The 25,284-nt window shown below is 35.8% G+C and overlaps 1 protein-coding gene across 5 annotated transcripts in view; it reads right to left on the bottom strand.

Moving 5' to 3' along the window:
* The window catches only part of STAG2 (stromal antigen 2), a 141,293-nt gene that overhangs the window by 64,806 nt on the left and 51,203 nt on the right, over positions 1-25,284 (bottom strand). For all 5 annotated transcript variants that reach the window (XM_032882337.1, XM_032882341.1, XM_032882339.1 and 2 more), the window contains 3 exons: positions 19,654-19,797; positions 16,170-16,248; positions 10,081-10,245 (listed from right to left, as the gene is read on the bottom strand). In XM_032882337.1, the coding sequence (XP_032738228.1) occupies positions 10,081-10,245; positions 16,170-16,248; positions 19,654-19,697 (288 nt within the window). In that variant the 5' untranslated portion in view covers positions 19,698-19,797. The remainder of the gene's footprint in view (positions 1-10,080; positions 10,246-16,169; positions 16,249-19,653; positions 19,798-25,284) is intronic.

The raw sequence follows: 25,284 nt of genomic DNA, 5'->3' as shown, positions 1-25,284 counted from the left end.
AGCAGAGAAGGAAAAAAAAAAACATTAGCTTTTGCTAATGTTCTAAGAATTAAGTCTGATTAAACTCATTAAATCTCAAGATTAAGTAGTATCACATTACTTCAAATTAATATACATTTATTTGTATACTAAAATTTAAAGTTAAATTTTAACAATAAAAGAAAACCAAATTCAGTAAAATAATCACCTGATAACACATAATGATGATCAGTCTTCTGTTTATTTGGCATTAAAAGGAATCTGAAAACTAACTATGGGACCCAACTCTATAAAGTGTACTTATTTCTTAGTGACATTAAGGATATCCTAGAAAATGTTAAAAATCATACCCATGTTTCTTTTTGACTAAAATAGTGTACTAAATACAAATAACACTTAAATATTAACACTGCAATGGAATGAGAACAAAAATCTTTCTAAAAAGATGTAAATGCCTCTGTCAATGAGAAAATGCAGAACCAAATTTTTTTCAACAGTGAGCACTATTGGTCCCATGTTAATAACAAAAGTAAATTAATGGCTAAATAAACATAGTTAAGTAGGACAGTTCCTGAATCTGTAGACAATTACTCTCCAAATAGATCTACAGAGTCAATGCAATCCCTATTAAAAACCCCGCTGGCTTCTTAGCAGAAACTGGAAAGCTAATCCTAAAATCCTTATGGTAATGCAAGAGATCTAGAATAGTCAAAACAATCTTGAAAAAGAAGCACAAAGTTGGAAGACTCACATTTCATTATTTCAAAACTTACTAGAAACTACAGTAATCAAGATAGTACTGGCTTAAGGACAAAAGTATAGATAAATGTAATAAAAATGCAAATCAAAAATAACCTCTCATATTTATGGTTACTTGATGTTTGACAAGGATGCCAAGACAATTCAATGAAGAAAGACTAGTCTTCAACAAATGGTGCTGGGACAACTGGCTATATGCATACAAAAGAATGAAGTTGGGAGTGCCTGGATGGTTCAATAGGTCAGTTAAATGTCTGACTCAACTTGAGCTCAGGTTATGATCTCAGGGTTTTGAGATCAAGCCCCTCATGGGGCTCCACACTGGGTATGGAGCCTGCTAAAGATTCTCTCTCACCCTCTCCCTCTGCCCCTAACCCTGCTCATTCTCTCTCTCTCTCTCTCAAATAACGAAATCTTTTTAAAAATTAAAAAAAAAAAGACTGAAGTTGGACCCTATCTCATACCATAAATAACACTTAAAATGGATCAGAAACTGAAATATAACAGCTTAAACTATAAAACACGTAAGTCTTCATATCCATATGTTAAGCAAAGTACTCTTAGATATTAAAGCACGAGACAAAAGAAAAAATGAATTTCACTTAATCATAAAAGTTTTGTTTCAAAAGACTCCATCAAAGATGAGAGAAGCAACCCACAGAATAGGAGAAAACATATGCAAATCATATATCTGATAAGGCACTGGTGCTCAAAATATAAAGGCATATCTCGGTTTACTGCACTTCACTGCGCTTCACACAGAGAGAGGGAGAGAGAGAGAAAGAGAGAGAGAGAGGGAGTGTGTGTGTTTGTGTGTGTATTACAAGCCAAAGGTTTGTGGCAACCCTGTGTCAAGCAAGTCAATCAGAGCCATTTTTTCAGCAGCAGGTGCTCACCATGTTGTCTCTGTCACATTTGGTAATTCTCTCAACATTTTAAACTCTTTCATTGTATTTATTAATGGTAATCTGGGATCAGAGATCTTTGATGTCACTATTGTAGTTGTTTTGGGGCACCACAAATCGTACCCATATAAGACAGCAAACTTAATAAATGTTGTGTGTGTTGGGATTCCTCCACCTCTCCCTCTCCTCAGACCCCCCTATTCCCCGAGATTAACTGGGAATAGTATTAACAGATTAACAGATAACAGTGTTAAAATTAGGCCAATTAATAACCCCACAATGAGCTCTAAGTGTTTAAGTGAAAGGAAGAGCTGCATATCTCTCACTTTAAATCAAAAGATAGAAAATGATTATGCTTACCGAGGAAGGCACGTGGAAAGCCAAGACAGGCCAAAAGATAAGCCTCTTGAGCCAAACAGCCAAGTTATAAATGCAAAGGAGAAACTCTTACAGAAAATAAAGTGCTGTTCAGTGAACACATGATGACAATAAAGTGAAACAGCCTTATTGCTATATGGACAATGTTTTAGAGATATGAACAAAAGAATCAAACCAGCCACAACACAGCCTTAAACCAAAGCCTAATCCAGAACAAGGCTCCCAACTTTTCAATTCTTTGAAGGCTGGGAGAGGTGAAGAAAAATGCAGAAGGAAAACTTGAAGCTAGCAGAAGTTGGTTCATGAAGTTTAAGGAAAGAAGGAGTCTTCTTTATATCGAAGTGCAAAGTGAGGGCGCCTGGGTGGCTCAGTGGTTTAAAGCTTCTGCCTTCCGCTCAGGTCATGATGGAATCAAGCCCCACATCAGGCTCTCTGCTCCACAGGGAGCCTGCTTCCTCCTCTCTCTGCCTGCCTCTCCACCTACTTGTAATCTCTGTCTGTCAAATAAATAAAATCTTTTTTTAAAAAAAAGTGCAAAGTGAAATAGTAGTAAATGCTGATGTAGAAGCTGGAGTAAGTTATCCAGAAAACTAGATAAGATAATTAACCAGGGTGGCTACACAACAATAAATTTTCAATGTAGACAAAATAGGCTTATATTGGAAGTAGATGCTATGACTTTGATAGCTGGAGGAAGTCAATTCCTGTCTTCAAAGCTTCAAAGAACAGACTGACTCTCTTGTCAGGGACTTACTTAATGCAACTGATTAAACTGAAGCCAGGGCTCGTTTACCATTACAAAAATCCTAGAGCCCTTAAGAATTATGCTGAATCTACTCTGCCTACGCTCTACAAATCAAACAACAAAGACTGGATAATAGCCTATTTACAACATGGCTTACTGAATATCTGAAGCCCACTTCCAAATCCACTACTCAGAAGAAAAAGATTCCTTTCAAAATATTACTGTTACTGACAATGCACCTGGTCACTCAAGAGCTCTGATGGAGATGTACAATGACATTCATGTTGTTTTCATGCCTACTAACAAAAAAATCCATTCTGAAGCCCATGGTTAAAGGAGTAATTTCAACTTTCAATTCTTCTTATTTAAGAAATACATTTTCACAAGGCTATATACATAGCCTTACATGGTGACTCCTCTGATGGATATGGACAAAGTCAACTGAAAACCTCCTGTAAATGATTCATCATTCTAGACTCCATTTTGAACATTCATGATCCATGGGAAGAAGTCAAACTATCAACATTAACAGGACTTTAGAAGAAGCTGATTGTAACTCTAACAGATGACTTTGAGGGCTTCATGACTTTCAATGGATGTGGTAAAAATTTCACTGCAGATGTGGTAGAAAATAGCATAAGAACTACAATTATAAATGGAGCCTAGGGGCACCTGGGAGGCTCAGTCGGTTAGGCGTCTGCCTTCAGCTTGGGTCATGATCCCAGGGTCCTGGGATGGAGCCCCATGTCGGGCTCTCTGCTTAGTGGGGAGCCTGCTTCTCCCTCTCCCTCTGCCTGTAGCTCCCCCTGCTTGTACTCTCTCTGTCAAATAAATAAACAAAGTCTTTTAAAAAAAAGAAATGCAGCCTAAAGATGTGACTGAATTGCTGAAATCTCATGATAAAACTTTTAACGGATGAGGAACTACTTTTTATGGATGATCAAAGAAAGTGATTTCTTGAAGAGGAATCTACTCCAGGTGAAGATGCTGTGAAGATTGTTGAAATAACATCAAAGGATTTAGAATATTACATCAACTTGGATGATAAAATAGCAGGAGAGTTAGAGAAGACTGACTTCAATTTTGAAAGAAGTTCTAATGTGGGTAAAATGCTATCAAACAGTATCTCATACTACAAAGAAACCAACTGTGAAAAGGCATCTATCATTGCGGCAAACTTCATTGTTGTCTTATTCTAAGAAATTGCGATTGCCACCCAAACCTTCAGCAAACACCACCTCAATCAGTCAGCAGCCATCAACACTGAGGCAAGATCCTCCACCAGAAAAAGGATTACAACTCACTGTAAGCTCAGATAATTAGTATTTTTTAGCAATAAAGTATTTTTTATTTAAGGTATATACAGTTCAGACATAATGCTGTTGCACACTTAACAGACTACAGTATAGTGTAAACATAACTTTTATAGGAATTGGGATACCAAAAAAATTCATCTGACTTGCTTTATTATGGTTATCTGCTTTAGTGAAGTGGTCTAAAATTCAACTCACAGGACCCCTGAGGTATGCCTACATCAAGAACTCTTGCAGTTTAATAATTTTTTAAAAATATTTTTATTTATTTATTTGACAGAGATCACAAGTAGGCAGAGAGCAGGCAGAGAGATAGGAGGAAGCAGGCTCCCTGCTAAGCAGAGAGCCCGGTGTGAGGCTCAATCCCAGGACCCTGAGATGGTGACCTGAGACGAAGGCAGAGGCTTAACCCACTGAGCCACCCAGGCTCATGAAGTTTAAGGAAAGGGACTTAAGAGCAATTCAATAATTTTTTTAAGAGCAATTCAATAATTTTTAAAAGCCAAGTAATCTAATTAAAAATATAGACAAAGATTCTGAATATAACTCATTATAGAAGACATACAAATAGCCATTAGCTCATCAAAAGATGCTCAAAACTGGCCACCAAGGAAATAGAAATCAAAAGTAAAGTAAAGATACCACTTGGGAAACCTGAGTAGCTCAGCCCATTAAACATCTACCTTCAGCTCAGGTTATGATCCTGGGATTGAGCCCCACACTGGGCTCCCTGCTTATTGGGGAGCCTGCTTCTCCCTCTCTCTCTGCTGCTCCCCCTGCCTGTGCTCTCTCCCTCTCTCTCAAGTAAATAAATAAAATCTTTAAAAAAATAAAAAAGGTTTGGGGCCCCTGGGTGGCTCAGTTGTTAAGTGTCTGCCTCCGGCTCAGGTCATGATCCCAGGATCCTTGGATCAAGCCCCAGATCAAGCCCCACATTGGGCTCCCTGCTTGGCGGGAAGCCTGCTTCTCCCTCTCCCACTCCCCCTGCTTGTACCCCCTCTCTCGCTGTCAAATAAATAAATAAAATCTTTAAAAAAATAAATGAAACAAAACAGGTTTAACAGTTACCATATGATCTACAACTCAACTCCTAGATATATAATACCCAGGAGAAATGAAGACATATGCTAAAAAAAAAAAAAAAAAAAAGACTTGTACAAGAATACCTGTAATAGCATTACTCACAATAGCCAAAAAGTAGAACCAAAGCAAATATGCATCAAAAGATGAACGGATAAACAAAATGGAGTATTATTTGGCAATAAAAAAGAATGAGATTATAATACATACCACAATATGGATGAACCTTGAAAACATGCCAAGTCAAAGAAACCACTGATAAAGGACCGCATATTGAATGAATCATATATATGAAATGTCCAGAATAGGCAAATTTATAAAAACTACATTAGTGGTAGCCTAGACCTGGGACAGGCAAAGAGAAAGTAATGGCTAACAGGCACAAAGTTTCCTTCTGGGATATTGAAAAATATTTTAAAATTAGACTTGGTGTTGGCTACACAACTCTATGAATATACTAAACACAACTGAATTTACATGTTAAAAGGGTGAATTTTGTGGTATGTGAATTATGTTTCAACATAGTATTTTTTTTAAATAGGACAGAGCTAAAAAAATAAAAAGCAGCACGCGATTCTTTGGGGGGATAGAAGAGGAAACCAAACAGCAGATGAAAACTATTTTTAAATAAACCAAGTTTTAAAAATTAGGATGACAGGGGAACCTGGGTAGCTCAGTTCATTGAGCATCCCACTCTTGATTTCAGTTCAGGTCACGATCTCTGGGTCCTGAGATGGAGCTGAACTGCGCTCCACACTCAGCAGGAAGTCTACTTGATATTCTTTTCCTCTGCCTCTCCCCCTGTTCTTGCACACACATGCACTCTTTCTTGCTCTAATAAAATAAATACATCTTTTTTAAAAACAAGCGTCAGTAGGGAAAAATGTTTAAGTTATATACAAATAAATACGAAACCTGGGTATAAACTAAATGAATTATGTGTGCAATCTGACGTACAGAAATGGTGGTGTCATTACAAATTAAAGAAAATAAAAAGGAAATATTATCTAAGAATTACCTGGCTCAAAGAGATTGACTGGAGATCTTCTAAAATTTTACCTAATTTCTAGATTTCAGTCCTTTTCTATATTTGACAATAGCTTATGTATGTAAACTTAAGATTATTCCCAAATATCATACAGGTAATAAATATCAAAAGAATGTATTATGGGACTGTGAGAGTTTTAAAACATGGCCCAAAATGTTTGACACTGCTCTTCAATAAGTGGGGTCTACATTCCCTTTTCTAGAACTGAAGGCAATAAAAATGATGCTTCCAAGATTAAGTCATGGACCACCATTCCACTTCTGTACTTGGTTCTTGGAGAACAGAGAATCAGATCTCTGCTCAAGACACTCTCCAAACCCAGAAGCCATACTGTAGGAAACCCAAGCCACATGAAAAAACCATTTGAAGGTATTCCAGGTAATAGTTCCAGCAGCGCCCAGCCTTCAAGTCACTCCAGATTAGGCACCAAAAATGAATAAAGAAGGCTCCAGGGAAGTATAGTCCTTACCTGTTTCTGTAACCGCTGAGCATTAAAAGTATCTCAGGTTAAGGCACAAACCATCACGGATGGGAGCACAGACAATTTCATCCCTATTTAGTTCTGCCTGAATTCTAGACCAAGAGAATCATTAAGCCTAGTAAAATGGCTGTTCCTTTACATCACTAACTTTGGAGTGATTTGTTATACAGCAATAGATGACTGGAAGAAGGGCTATTTCAACAATAAAGATATAAAAATACTTAATGAAATCTTACAAAAAAAGATCACATCATATTAAAAACTTATTCAAAAAGATCAAATAGAATTTGTACTGGGAATACAAGGCTGCTGTAATAAATATAATGCAATATAACACATTAAAATATTTTAAAATTTTAATCATCAAGCAGTATGCTAAGAATTTATCCAATAAAATTCAATATATATTATCTAATAGAACTAGGGACATATGCATGCATGATCCTTTTTTTTTTAAAGACTGATGTTTTTTTGAAGATTTTATTTATTTATTTATTTGACAGAGAGAGAGAGATCACAAGTAGGCAGAGAGGCAGGCAGAGAGAGAGGAGGAAGCAGGCTCCCCACTGAGTAGAGAGCCCAACAAGGGGCTCAAGCCCAGGACCCTGAGATCAGGACCTGAGCCAAAGGCAGAGGCTTAACTCACTGAGCTACCCAGGCACCCCTTTAAAGACTGATTCTTTAAAAAGATTTACTTATTTGTCAGAGAGAAAAAGAGAAAGCACACATGTGCAAGCAGGAAGGGTAGCATGCAGAGGGAGAGAGGCAGGGATAGGGAGAAGCAGAGAGGGAGGCAGAGAGAGAGGGGGAAGCAGGCTCCCCACTGAGCAGGGAGTCCCGCTTAACAGCAGGAGCCGAAGGCAGACACTTAACCTACTGAGCCACCCAAGTGTCCCAGATCCCTCCTTTCTTAATATATATAATAACTATTTTAAAACCAACAGCCAGTCTGATACTTATCCTCACCTCTAATTACTGAAATAGGTATACCCTGGGATTAAAAAAATGAATAATATACAGTCTTTGATCAAGAAATTAATGATCTAGAAGCAAATTCAGACATATGCACACCTATAATACAATATATTAAATGCTATAAGGGAAAGAGAAGAGTAAAAAATATATTCAGGGGGAGAAAGAGACAGAGCCCAAGAATGCTTCTCAACGAGTGACATGTGATTTAAGTTAATCTTACGTGAAGACTATTCCAGGCAAAGGGAAAAACAAAAAGAAAGGGGGGGGGGTGCGTTGTGGAGAGTAGGGTGGAGGCAGAGTACGTACAGTGGCTGGGGAATAGGAAGCACATCATAAAAAAAAATCTGGGCTGGAACTTTTAGATAAGGAAGAACTGTTAGAAGCTTGTAAACAGGAGACTTCCTTGATCAAATTTCATATTACCAAGATAACACAAGTGGGAGTACACAAAACAAACTGGAGGTTAAGAGTCCATTCAGGGAAATCAGTGGAGAGATACTGTGGACATTTCACTTTTAAGGGTGAAAAAGAAAAAACAAGTAACACAGAGGTACAATCTTAATATATGCCAAAACATAATCAACATAAAAATAAGGAAAAAGTTCATTCTTTAAACAATGAGATACCACTAACAAAACAACTAAATATAAAGCTAAATCCTCACATTTTCTATTGAAAATTTTTGATGAACTGAAAAGTTAAACAAAAACCCTATAGACTAGACAAAAATAGAACAGCCTAATTAGCTGTGGATGTAAGTTGAGATTTCTGATGTTAACAAAAATGAAAGATACCAAAAAAAGATTAATGCACTTAACAGCTTAAAATATTATAGAGAAAAAGTATAATATAAAAAGGAAAGTAATGAAATGGTATATATAACGTAACTGAGACAATTTATTCCTTTGATAAAGTTTACCCAAAATGGGAATCAGAGAGAAGGGGATAACTTTCTAAATTAGGGAATGACTAAATAAACCATATCACTATAATATAATAAGATATTATTTTTAAAAATATTGAATATATATATGAAATAATAATTTAAAACATTAAAGAAATAAAATCTACACCCTCATCACAACTATATAAAATGTAAACCATGTATGACTAAATTAAGGCAAATTCAAATTTTATTTATTTTTAAAGATTTTATTTATTTGACAGAGACAGCTGAGAGGGAACACAGCATGGGGAGTAGGAGAGGGAGAAGCAGGCTCCCTGCTGAGCAAAGAGCCTAATGCTCAATCTCAGGGCCCTGGGATTATAACCTGAGCTGAAGGCAGTTGCTTAACAACTGAGCCACCCAGGCATCCCCAAATTCAAATTTTAAAAGTCACATTCCTCTGTACAACTGATGATAGCTCAAAACAACAATTTTTTATTTTACATGTAAAAATGTGGCTTATCATTCCCAACTGATACTTAAAAATTTATTTACAAAGCCATACATATCAGATAAGCCCATATTTATAAACAAGATTTGCATTTGTTACTCTCTCATAAGAGAATGCTTAAATGGCTAGTTCTCCATAAATCATTTAATTAATTAAAATTAATTTGCTAAAAAATATTCACTATGGCTTTTATACAGTAAAAAATAACTTTATTAAGCATGTATATACTTTGAGCATAGTGTTTATTCAATTTCTTTAAAACCGTATGGGGGGGGAGGGCGCCTGGGTGGCTCAGTGGGTTAAGCCGCTGCCTTCGGCTCAGGTCATGATCTCAGGGTCCTGGGATCGAGCCCCAGGGAGCCTGCTTCCTCCTCTCTCTCTGCCTGCCTCTCTGCCTACTTGTGATCTCTGTCTGTCAAATAAATAAATAAAATCTTTTAAAAAAATTAAAAAAAAATAAATAAAACCATTTGGGTTTAGTCTCCACTATAAAGCCTAAATGCTTCTATTGTCATAAAATTATACAGAAGGAATAAAATTAGGATGATTTGACATGGCTATGACTCTCACTTTTTACTCTTCTGCTAAGAAACAGCACAAGTAATAAACTTTGTAACAGACAACAGTGATCAACATAATTCAATTCACTAAAGTGGAGAGTGATTATATTAGATCACTCAACCAAGAATTCTATATGGGCAAAGGACTTCATATTTTAATGGCAGCCAAACAAATTCAGGGGAAACTGAAACCTCACAGTTTACATCAGCGTATTTTTTTAGCAAATAATTTTTATTATATGCTATTAAAAGAAAATAATGCAGCAGAAAATGACTCAAGACACAGCTTAAAGGTCTTATGTCTGAATAGACAGATCCCTAGTTTTCCGATGACTCTGTTGCTTTTTTCTATAAGCAAGTGTTAGTTTCTTTTAGTGCAATTAGAAAACTCAGGGATTTTATATAACTCACTAAAGTTTAAAATGAACAAATAAACTGGGAAGAACACAATAAATATTACCTGCATAGCACTCTTGCCCATTTTAACAACTTCAAACAACATCATGTTTTCCACTCCATTCTGTTGGTGATGACCATTCATTCGGTTTGGACCAGAAGGAGGTTTTCCTCCACCATTTCCACCTTTGCCCTTTTCTCCTGGGCCCTTTTTGCCTTTTTTACAAGTCTGCATAAAAATACAAGTTAATTAAGTTATATCATTATCCTTGAAAATTTAAAATAAAGCTATGGCAGAAAGCAGTTAAAATAATTATATTATTTTAATTATATAATTATAATTATAATATGCCTAAACCTGACCTAAAGAGGAGTGCCATACACATGTCATAATAAAAAGATATGGTTAAGACAGCTTCTTTGTGGCATCAATTTTTTCATTTATAGTACCAGACACCTCACATGACACAGTAGTAAGGAGCACAGCCTCTGCAGACTGACGGACTACGTGGGTCCAAAGTTTTACTCCTATTAGCTGAGTGATGTTGGGCAAATTACTTAACCTTACTGTGCTTCAGAGTTTCTAATTTGTAAAGTGAGGATAAAACTGTGCCTACTCATAGGGTTGCTGCTTTAAGGGGCAGACTGCAGTGGGCAGCAAGAATAACAAAACACTATCAAATAAGTAACTCGTACTTAGTTCAAATTTCTAAATTTTAACTATTAGTCTTATAAATTACTGCAGTGCACTGATAAAGGAATTCTAAAAAGTATGAGTATGTGTATCAACCTCATTCATATTCCGGATAAACGAAGGAGAATTCAAATTAAAAAAAATCATGTTCCTCTGTACAACTAGTGATAACTCCACACTTATTTATCAAGAAAATTTAGTTAATGAACACTATGGAAATGAACCCCCTTTATAAGGAAGTTGTCAGTACTGGGGAGTGGGGACTTCATAAATCCGCGAAAAGGCTGCCTACACGCTTCAGTTATAAAATACTTCCCACGGCCTTTTAACTTGTTATAGAAAAGCAAGTCATTCCCTAACTCAGAATTCTCATTTCTAAAATGTCAAAGTTGTATTAAATCTTTACAGATTAGGGGCGCCTGGGTGGCTCAGTGAGTTAAGCCTCTGCCTTTGGCTCAGGTCATGATCTCAGGGTCCTGAGATGGAGGCCCGTGTCAAGCTCTCTGCTCAGCAGGGAGCCTGCTTCCCCCTCTCTTTCTGCCTGCCTCTCTGCCTACTTGTGATCTCTGTCAAATAAATAAATAAAATCTTAAAAAAAATCTTTACACATTAGAATAGATGATTTCTACATCTCTTTTCAACCTACACATTTCTGTGATTTAGAGCAAGGATCGGCAAACTTTCTGTAAAATACCACACAGTAAATATTTCAGACTTTGCAGGCCACCACATTCCATCTCTGTCACATATTCTTTCTTTTTTTTAAGGATTTTTATTTTATTTATTTGACGGACAGAGATCACAAGTAGGCAGGGAGACCGGCAGAGAGAGGAGGAAGCAGGATCCCTGCTGAGCAGGGAGCCCAATGCGGGGCTCTATCCCAGGACCCTGGGATCATGACCTGAGCCGAAGGGAGAGGCTTTAACCCACTGAGCCACCCAGGCGCCCCCTCTGTCACATATTCTTTTTTTTTTATTTTTACAACCCTTTGAAATTTAAAAAAAAATTCTTAGATCATGGACACTATAGAAACAGGCCATAGTTTGCATACCGCTGATCTACCGCCAACTCTACACACTTATTTCTACTGACAGCCTGTATGTTTGTATACTTTGTTCCGAAGAGGATCCTTCCTCCTTCCTCAAGAGTCCAAAACCACCCTACTCTTAACAACTACCTCAAACTCCTTCCTAACAACTGAAATATATTACTTGTTAATTTACATTGTTTTGTTAATGAGATTCAGTCTTTGTGAACCTAAGTCATTAATTCCTAATTGCAGAATGAAAGGTTATTGTCCCCAGTAAAAGTAATTTCAGAGATAAAGGAGAAAGAAAAGATCAACTACAGAGAGTACACCAGAAAAGTAGAAAATGTAAGTGTTAATTAAATGGAATTATATATTTTCAATTTACCTATCATATGCTTCAATATTCCCTGTTGGTATGGAAAACTAGTACAATTAAAATGGCTCAGTGGATATGCTATGCTAGAAAAAAAAAAACAATGTGCAAGGAATGATAATACAGGGAAGTACAAGAAGTAAACATGCTAACCTGGGTACAATCTTGTAGATGAAAAAACATCTCTAAAGCAAGACTATGGGGTCGGGGGATGTTGGGGGGGGGGCCTGGGTGGCTCAGTGGCTAAGCCTCTGCCTCTGGCTCTGGTCCTGATCCCAGGTTCTGGGATAAAGCTCCACGTGGGACTCCCTGCTCAGAGGGGAGTCTGCTTCTTCCTCTTCCTCTGCCCCAACCCTGCTTCTGCTCTCACCACCTTTTAACAGATGTGGGTTCAAACCCTTTAACCACTGAACTTCTCTGGACCAGTTTCCTATGTATAAAATCAGGAAGTTTTCTAATTCACAGGGTGGTTCAAATATTAAATTAAGATAACGTATTTTTAGCACAGTGCTTGGAACATACATAGCATAGTGTCAAAACGTAGTTACTATGATTATTATTATCATTATTATTATTATAAATCCTTAATCTGAGACCTGACACCTCACTCGTAGCAGTGACTATACAACTAAACTGTGGCACAAAAACTTTGGGGAGTCCTCTAGTCAGATGCCACTGTGAGTCTTGTCCCAACTTGTAAATTAAATCAAAGTCAAAAGTACATTTTCAGTTTTGCAAGATGGCTGCAGAGTAAGAAAAATTAGTTTTCTAATGGATAACCATACACTACCCACTAGAATTATGACTGTCTTTGGACAGTCATGAGTTAACATTTTATTTATTCACACTTTTGTCTCAAAATGTCTATGTTTTAAGAGACTAAAAACAGATATGAAATTATGAAATATGGATTATGTGAACTCTAAAAATATATACCAAAGATTAATTAAATAAATTGTATTCCATAGATAAAATGGGGTGCTCTGACACCATTAGAACTGATAGCAAAAATTCACTGACAGGGGGCGCCTGAGTGGCTCAGTGGGTTAAAGCCTCTGCCTTTGGCTCAGGTCCTGATCCTAGGGTCCTGGGATCGAGCCCCACATCAGGCTCTCTGTTCCGCAGGGAGCCTGCTTCTCCTCTCTCTCTCTCTGCCTGCCTCTCTGCCTACTTGTGATCTCTGTCTGTCAAATAAATAAATAAAATCTTTAAAAAAATTCACTGACAGGAAAGCTGCTTACAACATACTATTAAGTTTTAAAAGCAAATTAAACAGTTTGCATAGTATGAATCCATTTAAGTAAAAGTCTATGTGCATGTTTACAGACAGGTGTATGTACAAAAGAACGGTTCACAAAATGTTTAAAGATTATCTTACCTCTGTGAGATAGGTTTACAGGGAAATTTACTTTGTTTATTGTACAGTTCTGTATTATAGACATCTTTTCTTTTGTTTTTAAGATTTTATTTATTTGTCACAGAGAGAGAGAGAGCACAAGAAGGGGGACTGGGAGAGGGAGGAGCACGCTCCCCACTGAACAAGGAACCCTGAGTTAGGACTCCATCCCAGGACCCTGGGATCATGACCTGAGCCAAAGGCAGATGCTTAACAGACTGAGCCACCCAGGCACCACTATTACAGACTTTTTTAAAAAAGATTTTATTTATTTGACACAGATAGAGAGAGATCACAGGTAGGCAAATAAATAGGCAGGCAGAGAGAGAAGGAAGCAGACTCCCTGCTGAGCAGAGAGCCCAATGCAGGAATCCATTCCAGGACCCTAAGATCATGACAATTACAGACTTTTTAAAAGTAAATGTGTCACGGTGCCTGGGTGACTCAGTCAGTTAAGCATCCGACTCTTGATTCCAGCTTAGATCTTGATCTCAGCGCCACGAGATCAAGCCCTGCATGGGTCTCCATGCTCAGCGTGGAGTCTGCTTGAGATTCTTTCTCCCCTTTTTTTTCTGCCCTTAGTCCTGCTTGGGCTCTCTCTCTAAATAAATAAAATCTTTAAAAAAATTTTTTAAATATCCTGCCACATTGCTGAATTGCTGTATGAATTCTAGTAGTTTGGGGAATGGATAAGGAATATGTGGTCCATATACACTATGGAGTATTATGCCTCCATCAGAAAGGATGAATACCCAACTTTTGTAGCAACATGGACGGGACTGGAAGAGATTATGCTGAGTGAAATAAGTCAAGCAGAGTCAATTATCACATGGTTTCACTTATTTGTGGAGCATAACAAATAGCATGGAGGACAAGAGGAGATGGGAGAGGAGAAGGGAGTTGAGGGAAATTGGTAGGGGAGGTGAACCATGAAAGACTATGGACTCTGAAAAACAATCTGAGGGTTTTGAAGGGGTGGGGGGTGGGAGGTTGGGGGAACCAGGTGGTGGGTATTAGAGAGGTCACAGATTGCATGGAGCACTGGGTGTGGTGCAAAAACAATGAATACTGTTATGCTGAAAAGAAAAAATTTTAAAAAAATTTTTTAAATAAATAGATTTTTAAAATTTGTTGTAAGAAAATATAAACCCAAAATTCATTTTGGGAAAGAAAATGGTGAACAAAAACAAGTCATCTTTTACACACTGTATTTACACACATGCACAGAGTCAAATGTACTTTCCAAATCATCAAAATAATTTACACATTCACCAAGTCATTCAGGGTCCTCAGGCTATGCACATATATTCTAAATCTTCATTCTATTGAGTCAGAACCTCACTTTGTTAGGTTTCGGGTTTTTTTTTTAAGTTTTATTTATTTAAGTAACCCCTACACCCAATGTGGGGCTCGAACTCACAACCTGGAGATCAAGCGTTGAATGCTCTTCTGACCGAGCTTGCTAGGCACCCCTCACTTTGTTACTTTTTATCCTTAGCATTACTTATAAAGAGTAAAACTCTTGTCAGCTGGAACCTACTGGACTTAAACTGATTATAGGTTACATTTTTAGGACAGTTTAGAACAAGGAATTTTATTTATTGCTTTGCTTTGCTTTATGTTTGACTACTCATGAGTAAATAAAGCCAACAGTGTACCACATTGTGCTTAGCATACTGTGCTTTACAAAATAAACTATTAGAAATACAAACAACAAGTGTTGGTGAGGATGTGGAGAAAAGGAACACTCATGCAGTGTTAGCGGGAACACACACTGGTGCAGCCACTGTGGAAAACAGTACAGAGGTTCCTCAAAACATTAAAAACAGAACTACCTTATGATCCAGTAATCACACTATTGGTATTTATCCAAAGAATATAAAAACGCTAATTTGAAAGGATATATGTACCCATATGTTTACTGCAGCGTTATTTACAATAGCCAAATTATGGAAGCAGTGCAAATACCCATCCATAGATGAATGAATAAAGAAGATGTGGTGTCTACATATACAACAGAAAATTATTCAGCCACAAAAAAAGAATGAAATCTTGCCATTTGCAAAAACATGGATGGAGCTAGAGAGTATAACATTAATCAAAGTAAGTCAGAGAAAGACAAATACTGTTATGATTTCACTCATATGTGGAATTTAAGAAACAAAGGAAAAGAGAGACAAACCAAGAATCAGACTCTTTAACTACAGAAAACAAACTGATGGTTACCAGAGGGAGGTGGGTGGGGGAAGGGATGAAATAGGTGATGGGGATTAAAGACTATACTTATCATAACAAGCACTGAATTATGTATAGAATTGCTGAATCACTAAACTGTACACCTAAAACTATTACACTGTAGGTCAACTATACTGGAATTAAAATTAAGAACTTAACAAAATTTTAAAAAAATAAACAATGTTGTATTATTAATTACAACTTTACAGTAGTGGAAAACAGATAATCAAAAGATAGTTGACCTAGAAGCCAAAGAAACCATATACATTCAGAAGGCTTACCATACCAGTGGTGGGGAGAGAACTTTTATAAAAGACAACATGTGAGACCTAACTAAAACAGCTATGAATTTTTATATGTACATATGCATATGTGTATACAAATGACCTAAAGAACCAAAATAAAGTCATATATTCTATACATACTTTTCCTTTGCCTTGCTTTTGGTTTTTTCCTTCAACGTCTTCAAAATCTGTGTCAGAAGAAAAATGTGTTTCTGACTCCCTGTGACAGAAAGATAAGCAATTATTTAAAACTTTCTTTAGAAATATAGATGAAGTTTCTATTTTTGCCATATTTTCTAAAACAAAGGCTTGGTTAACTCTTTACAAAATTCCTTATTAGCATTACATGTAACTAAGATGCTTCCCCAAAACATCATACCATAGCATATTACCAAACATAAAATTATGTAACAAACTACAAAGCAATAATCTAAAGCAAAAATATCTATAACCATGTTTTATTTTCTTAATTTTTAACCAAAACAAAAACATGTAATACCAGTGGCTCTCAAAATTTTAACCACAGGGGTACCTGGGTGGCTCAGTGAGTTAAAGCCTCTGCCTTCAGCTCGGCTCATGATCCCAGGGTCCTGGGATTGAGCCCCACATCAGGCTCTCTGCTCAGCAGGTAGCCTTCCTCCCCCTCTCTTTCTGCCAGCCTCTCTGCCTACTTGTGATCTCTGTCAAATAAATAAATAAAATCTTTAAAAAAAATTTTAACCATAGTAACTGTGGTGTTCTATTTTAATGGCTGGTTTCATTTTCTGATTCAACACCACGGAGTTCAGAGAAGACTACATTTTAACACTAGGAACTGGATGATCTTTATTAGGGAATTTTAGTGATATTAAGAATCCTCTGACCACTCCTCGCTCACTCAAAAAATATTTGGAAATCTAAGTATAACTATACAAAACATGTACTTCTGAAAGGATATGTATAAAACATTTTTACAAACTAAACCATTTGAAATACAATAGGAAATGCTAACTGATCAAAATCCTTTATGAAGTAAAAAGGTGGTGAACTACAGGAGAACTGATTCTAGTACTAAGAAACTGTGTGATCTTAGACAAGTGACAACCTCTCAATCTTTTCATCTATAAACAATCTACATGCAAGAAAGAATGAAATCTCTAAAGTTTCTTCAATCTCCTCCAATATGTAAATCTACATATTCTGTCTCTCAAATAAATATATAAATCTATAATTCTAAGAAATTGCCCTTTATTTTGGAGTAGGTGAGGTGTTTTATATAATCTGGATTTTCTCACACATAAGGAAGAAGACTAATTTAAATACATATGTGTAATGCTTCCTATATATGCAAACATGAGTCTATCTAAGTAGTAGTAACATACCCTCACATTTAAGAGCTGAAGGCAAGGCTTACTTGAAATCTGGGTCATAATGAGTTTAGAACTGAGCCACACCCATAAAAGATAAAAGTTTTACCACTTCAAATATGTAATCCTAGTACCAGTTTTGCTTAAAACAAATGGAATAAAAATGCAAAGCTTTTCTTCTCTAACTAGATTTCTTCTATTTCCATTTTCATTGCTAAAATAACTAGTTGTCCAGAGGTTATGAGGTAAATAGGTATACTTTATATACCTATAGTAATGGTTAAGTTGCTAGCAAGGAAAAAAATTACTATTAATAGCAGTTACCTACAACATAATTTAAACAATGTATTGAAGATTGTGGCAATCCTAACTATGTCCTATTACGTTGTGAGGAAAGGGCCTATAATAAATCCCATTTCCCAAGAGTTAATGCACCAAAACCTGAATGACTACTGTCATATTAACCCTGAAAATCATGCCTATTACATCTTAAGAAGACTGTTGTCATCAATATCCTTCCCACACGCCTATATGGCCTTGCAAAAAAAAAAAAAAAAAGAAAGATAATGTCTTTAGGTATCTTGCTGTCTATAAGTAATATTTCTTTATTCCCAAGACATTTGTGGGACACTAGCTCTCTTAGCTCTGTAACTGCTATAAATCTGCAAACAATCACTAGTCTTCGCAATATTCCAATGGCCACAGACTAATCACAGGCTCAATTACACTCTTAATCCTCATCTCTCCCAACTAAAAGAATGAGCCACTAGAGGTTTGATTACTAACTGGAAAACCTTATGAAGAAAGCTAAAGTTGAGTAATCAGGGTAAGAGCTGAAAACATCCCCAACCAGAGAAGAAATACTCCTGAAAGTCTGCCTTTCTCCTATGTTTTCCTCTGCTTTTAAGATCAAAAGAACACCACCACCACCTATCCCAGGTAAAATAACCTATGCTAGCATGTTTATGGAGCATACCAGGTTAACCTTTTAGTGGCCTGAAATTTCGTGAGTCATCTATTATATGACTGACTCTTCCACTCCTTTCTCTTTACCCTGTGCCCCCATCTCACATACCCAACCAAACACTGTTTATTCTACCCTCCACATCAATTCCCTCTTCCCCATTATCCTATTTCAGGCCTTAATTACTTGAGATATTCTAATAGTCAGCAGTCTAGTTTATAACACAAACATTCTTAATTGTCTCCAATCTTAACATATTTAAGAAATTTCGTAATTTTCTAATAGTCCAACCAAATATTGTATTTTCCTTGGACTATCCTGTATCCTACCTCAAATGAAAACAAGAAATTTTCCTCAAGAATCTTAAAAACAGAGTCCATACACACTGGGATTAAAATCACACTGAAAAGCACACTTCAAAATACTAGCAATATCCCCGTAGAACACCTTAGTCTCCACCGAAAATAAAAAAATTATTTTTAAAATGAATACCTATAAAGCATCAAAAGTAGACACTGGCTACCATTATGTACAAAGTATTTACCTAATGTTTTCAAAATTCATAGCAGCCAAATTATTTTCAAATCAAGTGTTATAAAGATTCCAACAACAAATATAGTATAGTATATATGTGTATAAAGTTAAAGGGATCCAAAGGCAGTTTAAGGGTTCCTTTTTCACTGAGGCACCTCATGAAACTGCAGCTTAGTATGAAAACCACTATTACATACAGTAGCTGAAATTCCTTCCTACATCAAATACTTAAGAGTAATTAGAATAAAAGTTGAAAAAGGAGTATAGGAAGCTTTTAAGACAAGGGTGAAGAAAATACCTATGTTGAAGTCACTTTATAGACCAATAAGCATGTAATTTTTTCTGAAAAAAAAAATGGACAGCATGTCCTACCCTCCCATATTTAAGCTTATTATCAGTGCGTTTTATAACAGAAATCTGGTATTACACCCTAAATACTACTATGTGGTATATATTCCTTACCAATGGGAACACTTAACTTTTAATTTCATGGCACTCCCTCAAAACAGTTGCTATTGTAAAAACTAAATATGGATTCGAAGAACTGCACAGCAAAATAATAAATTGTACTGTATCTAAATTAAAAAATAAATCAAAAACATAGTACAAAAAAAACATGGAATCACTGTTACAAAGACCAATGAGCTTTGATATAAACTGTTTCAAAATATACATACTTTTATCTTATACATTAGAACTTCTGCAGAAATAATTTTAACTGAAGTTAATATATTGCCCATTTTGTGGAAAAAGTATTTAAGAATTTTCATAATATACTTACTGTAGTAGATTAAAATCAGTTGGTATTTCTGGAGCTGCTATCATTTCTTTATCATCTTCTGGAACACCCCAATGTCAGAAAGATATTCATAGATTTACGTGGGTAAAACAATGGTTTGCTTCTTTCTTCTAAGACAAACAATTCCTTTAAGGGAAGGGATGCCATATTTATTACCAACAAATGAAAAATATTGGGAAGGATATCTGTACTCAAAAATTAAATTTCCCAGGGCCTGCTACTGTACTTCAGATAAAAAAGGATTTTTTCCTCCTTGCATTTGACTGCATTTTTTAAAAAAGATTTTTAAGACTTATTTATTTATTTGAGAGAGAGTGCACAAGCAGGGGGAGGGGCAGAGGGAAGGTGAGGTAAACAGACTCCCCGTTGAGCAGGTAGCCCAATAAGGGGTTCTATCACAGGACCCTGAGATCATGACTTGAGAAGAAATCAAGAGTCAAATGCAGTTAGATGCTTAACCGACTAAGCCACCCAGACACCCTGCCTTTTTAAGATATGGATTTGTTATAAACTGTTGCAATCCCGCAACAGTCTTAACAGATACAAAGACAAACCCTGGTATTATAATTATTTTTAAAATTTGTATGATTCTCGCTCTTTGGTCTTAGCCACAGAAACAAGATGATGAAGGGGACATAATCACTGGAAACCACTGCAGTAAGACACACATTTGTGCCGCCACTGTGGCTCTAAGGCCTACCACCTTCAGAGATTGACCTATGGCAAATGTGGCTATCCTGCCAAGAGGAAGAGAAAGTACAACTGAAGTGCCCAGGCTAAAAGATGAAATACCACTGGGACTGGTCGAATGAGACACCTAATTGTATACCACAGATTCAGGCATGGATTCCATGTAGGAACAACACCCAAGCTCAAGAGGGCAGCTGTTGAAACACCCAGCTCATCTTAAGTATTTCAACGATGAGTCACATAATAAATGTTCTGATTTTAATTAATTAAAATAAAATAAAATAAGATTTGTTATGATGCTCTTGCCTGGCTTAAAAAGACATATGCCCTAAACAGGAACAGGATGTGATTCTTCTACTAGTCCTAAAATCCTTATGACAAATTCAAATCATAATACAATGCCTGAAAACTCCACAGCTTTTGCTAGCAGTAGCTGGCTGGTCACGAGTTCAAGCACCATATTGGGCATAAAACCTACTTTTAAAAAAAAAAGGGCAGGTTCTTCTACGATAAAAGAAACATAGAGCCCAAAGTCTTAATAAATAACCGTGATAATACTATACTGTGTTGAACAGGGAAGGGGAAACAATGTTAGCTCTGAAGAACTTACAATCAATTTAAATACCAAAAATGTCATATGAACAGATGAATACCATCTGTGACCAAAATAAGTTTAGTTTGGCCATAGGAAGGATATTATTTCTGGTTTTGAAGGTCAAAGATGCAGTTCCTAACTGAGAGAAAGATCTAAAAGCAAATGACAAATCTGTAACAAAAGAGAGAAAATACGCTGAGTCTGAAGCTCTTAATTTGTATATAACTTTCTTTTATAATTTTCTTATGTTTTCCTTTTATTTCCATGTGAATCTAGGACTTGATGGCTACCTAAAGAAAAAGCAGGTAAGATTTGCATCCAATTAATAATAAATGTTAAAGTATCACATAATTATTAGCTTCTAATCTCTCCCAACAAAGACATTATACAAAAAAACCAATTCAATTTTTCCATTAGTTTTAAGATTTTTTTTTTAAGTGATCTTTACACCCAACCTGGGGGCTGAACTCATAACCCTGAGATCAAGAGCTGCATGCTCTACCGACTGAGAAAACCAGGCACCCCATTTTCTCCATTAATTTTAAATCTCTAAAAAACATCATAAAAAATCATAAATGGCTAGTAATATTCAATTAATAAAAACTTAAAACAGTACGCTTCCTAGCTCACTCTAATTAACCTACCATGAACAACAAAATAATGAGGTTAACAGGACAAACAAGAAGAATGAATAATCCACAAATCAAACCCTGAATAATCAAGAGTTGTCCACACCACCACTTTGAGTTTTTCTTTTTTTCTGAAGAATACTCATACCATAAAATCTTTATTTAGATATGACTGTTAGAATGGGCTTCTCCTTGCACTAAATCATGGTCCCAGGACTGGCTTACCTCTAAAGCCACTAATTGTTCATCTGTTACTATTCATATTATAACCTAGGGAATTATCTAAATAGCGCACCAAAGTTCAGAAACTTGCCCTCACATGTAGGGTAATACCCTAGGCTACTAAAAACCCCAACTTATTAAAAAAACCTATTTCTTAAAAAAACAATTTTGTTTTTTATAAGGGAGCTGGAAAAGTATAGAGCTAGTAAGTTCTATACATGTCAGGTAATCTAGATGGCAAGTTGAAAATAAAGTGCTTGTATTGTCTGCCTACCTGCAATGCTCTCTATCCACCCCTCAAGCATTTTGTAAAACCAAACTTGCTGCATTCCTTAAATACACAATTTTTTAAAAGTAGTTCATAACTATATTCTCCTAAGGGACATAAAGAATGCATCAGCTCTGTACAGCAGAGAACACCAAATAAAATAAGTATTATGTGATACAGTTTTCACCTTCCTCTAAAAATAGCACAGATTTCTAGTGTACAAGTTTTGCCAGATCAAATTATATTGTTCAGTGTATAGGGCTATCTTAACATGTATTTGGTAATTAGAAACCAAAGCAAACACAAAAGAAAAATGGAATTTATAAAGAGGTGAGTCTCCCAGACGAGTTGTTTGTATTTTAAAAAAAAGTATCATGACATGGTCTAACAGATTTAGAAAAAAATTATTAAACTGACTAACTCCCTATTCCAGTTAAATACATATTTTAAGAGTTTTTAAATATTAAAAATCCATCCAACTAATCAAAAGTATCTACCATGTGCCAAACACAATGCTGGGCACTGGGGCATGCAGTGGTGAACAGGAGAGAGCCTTGCCATCATGGAACTACTTGTACCAATAAACATGAGAATGTGTTTCTACAAGAATGTACTTAACTCTACTGCCACCTAATATTATTAAATATAAATATAAACTGCTTATGTCTGAGTTTTTACTATTTTAATCATTGTCTAAATAATCAATTTGCCACCAAACATTTCTTTATAGCTCAGAATATAAGTCGCTTTATACTTTAAAAGAGGAGAAGCAATGGGTAAATTAGCACTGGGGTTTTTTTAAGAATGTAAACTTTACATGCAGGAAGGGCTATGAATTTTTTTTCATTTTAAATGTCTACAGCTGTATATAAAAACAATTTGCTTACCCCAAAGAGTTACATTTAAAAACTTAAAAACGAGGTCTTTAAATATACTTAATATCATTTGTCTGAAGTTGGAAAACCCAAAACTGTAATAATATGTAATGTTCAAATAAAAAGTATGAGTTTAATGCTTAAACTCACCACACCGTTTCTGGACTACTGTAGGTTACTAATTTTTCAAAAAATATGCTCAAAGATCACAAGGTGGAGCTCTCACCTAGTGTCAAGGAAAAACTGAGATTTTTTATCACATGTACCAATTCTCTGCAACTACTATAGAAGAGTTAACATTCCAAAAGCTCTGAAAAATAAATTATAGAAATGAAATTTGCTTTAACTCTCAATCACTATGTTCCTTTTAAGAAAAAATACATCCAAAAACAATTAGCTTCTATTTATCCTCACTGAAAACTAAGCAAACACATTTGTAGATGAGTTGAATACACTTTAAAACCACTTCCTTAGGCTCAAGTGTACAGTATACCACCATTAAAGGTTTGTTAAATACATTCATATATAATTATTGAATTAAAAATGGGTGATTATGTATTTTTAATTCTCTACATTAAATTCAAGTAAATGCTCTCAGCAGCACTGCTTTTATACAGAGATCTAAAAGCTAAAACTTGATCACCATAACTTTTTCAAGTTATCTATAATGAATATGTTTATAGCCCATTACTCAGAGTTTACATTACATGTTTAATTCAATAACAAAAAAGCTTTCTTCTCTAACTTCTAAAAACATGTTGGACACCAATTACTATAACATATAAACACAAACATATAAAAAATTATATAACTATGCTTGCATCTTTAACTTCAAATGACTTACTAAATTCATTAAAATTACACCCCCCCCCGCATAAAAGTAAGAATACACAAAAAACCTGTTTTTCTATGATAGTGTTTAAAAATCTTAAAGTAATTTTGATTTTTTTGGTAAAAGAATAACTGTTTCAAAGTTCTTTTAACTCAATCCCAAGTGGTCTCAAGATAAAAATAAAAATCTGCAAAACAGAGAGCCATCACTAACAAGGTCCCTCAGAATCCACACATTATGAGGGAGTGAGGGAAGCACTTCAGAGTAGCTAGGTGTGTTATTTCCCTAAAAATGCAGAAAAATTCAGCTGCTAACAGCCAGCAAATTTAGCACATACAAATACGCCAATCTATTATCTTAACACTCCTCCCAAAAGGATTACATCCTTCTATCTATGAGAATCTCACATAAGTACACAGAACCTTCTGAAATGCAACCATCACTATAATACAAACACTTTAAAGTAGGAACTACCTAAAGATACAGCCATATGTTAATTTACCATACAAAAATACAATTAATAGAAAACTCATACTATTTATGATGACTAGTAACATGGGTCAAGATTGATAAATCAAAGCCCTATATTAGGATGCAATTATTACCAACAACAAAAAAGCAGCAGCAAAGGAAAACAGCATAACAGGGTGGTGACAATGTAGGTGATTTTTACATTTTTAACCTATAATTTTATTGTTCATTTGGAAAAAGTAAATTACGAGGGTGGAAATGTACTTTTGAATGTCCTCTTTTAAAACCTGAACTACCTGAGAAATTACAAAATATCTGCTGGTAAAACTTGATTTATTCATATTTCAGGTCCATAATCTTATGAAGTAGGTACAAAAAACTAAGTTCTATCATTGAATTATTTTTCTAGGGTGGGTGGCTCAGTTGGTTAAGCAACTGCCTTTGGCTCAGATTATGATCCTGGAGTCCCAGGATTGAGTCCCGCATCAGGCTCCCAGCTCCAAGGGAGTCTGCTTCTCCCTCTGACCTCCCCTCTCATGCTCTCTCTCACTGTCTCTCCCTCAAATATTTAAAATCTTTTTAAAAAATAAAACATTTTTAAAAATTTAAAAACTAAAAAAATAATCTTTTTAAAAAGTAATCTCTAAAGGGGAACCCTCCTACACTGTTGGTGGGAATGCAAGCTGGTGCAACCACTCTGGAAAACAGCATGGAGGTTCCTCAAAATGTTGAAAATAGAACTACCCTATGACCCAGCAACTGCACTGCTGGGTATTTACCCTAAAGATACAAATGTAGTGATCCGAAGGGGCACATGCACCCGAATGTTTATAGCAGCAATGTCTACAATAGCCAAACTATGGAAAGAACCTAGATGTCCATCAACAGACGAATGGATAAAGAAGATGTGGTATATATACACAATGGAATACTATGCAGCCATCAAAAGAAATGAAATCTTGCCATTTGCGACGACGTGGATGGAACTAGAGGGTATCATGCTTAGCAAAATAAGTCAATCGGAGAAAGAC

This window comes from Lontra canadensis, unplaced genomic scaffold, assembly GCF_010015895.1.
Source record: "Lontra canadensis isolate GAN:19392208 unplaced genomic scaffold, GSC_riverotter_1.0 scaffold81, whole genome shotgun sequence".
NCBI lineage: Eukaryota > Metazoa > Chordata > Mammalia > Carnivora > Mustelidae > Lontra > Lontra canadensis.
This window is presented reverse-complemented; position numbering and strand designations above follow the sequence as displayed.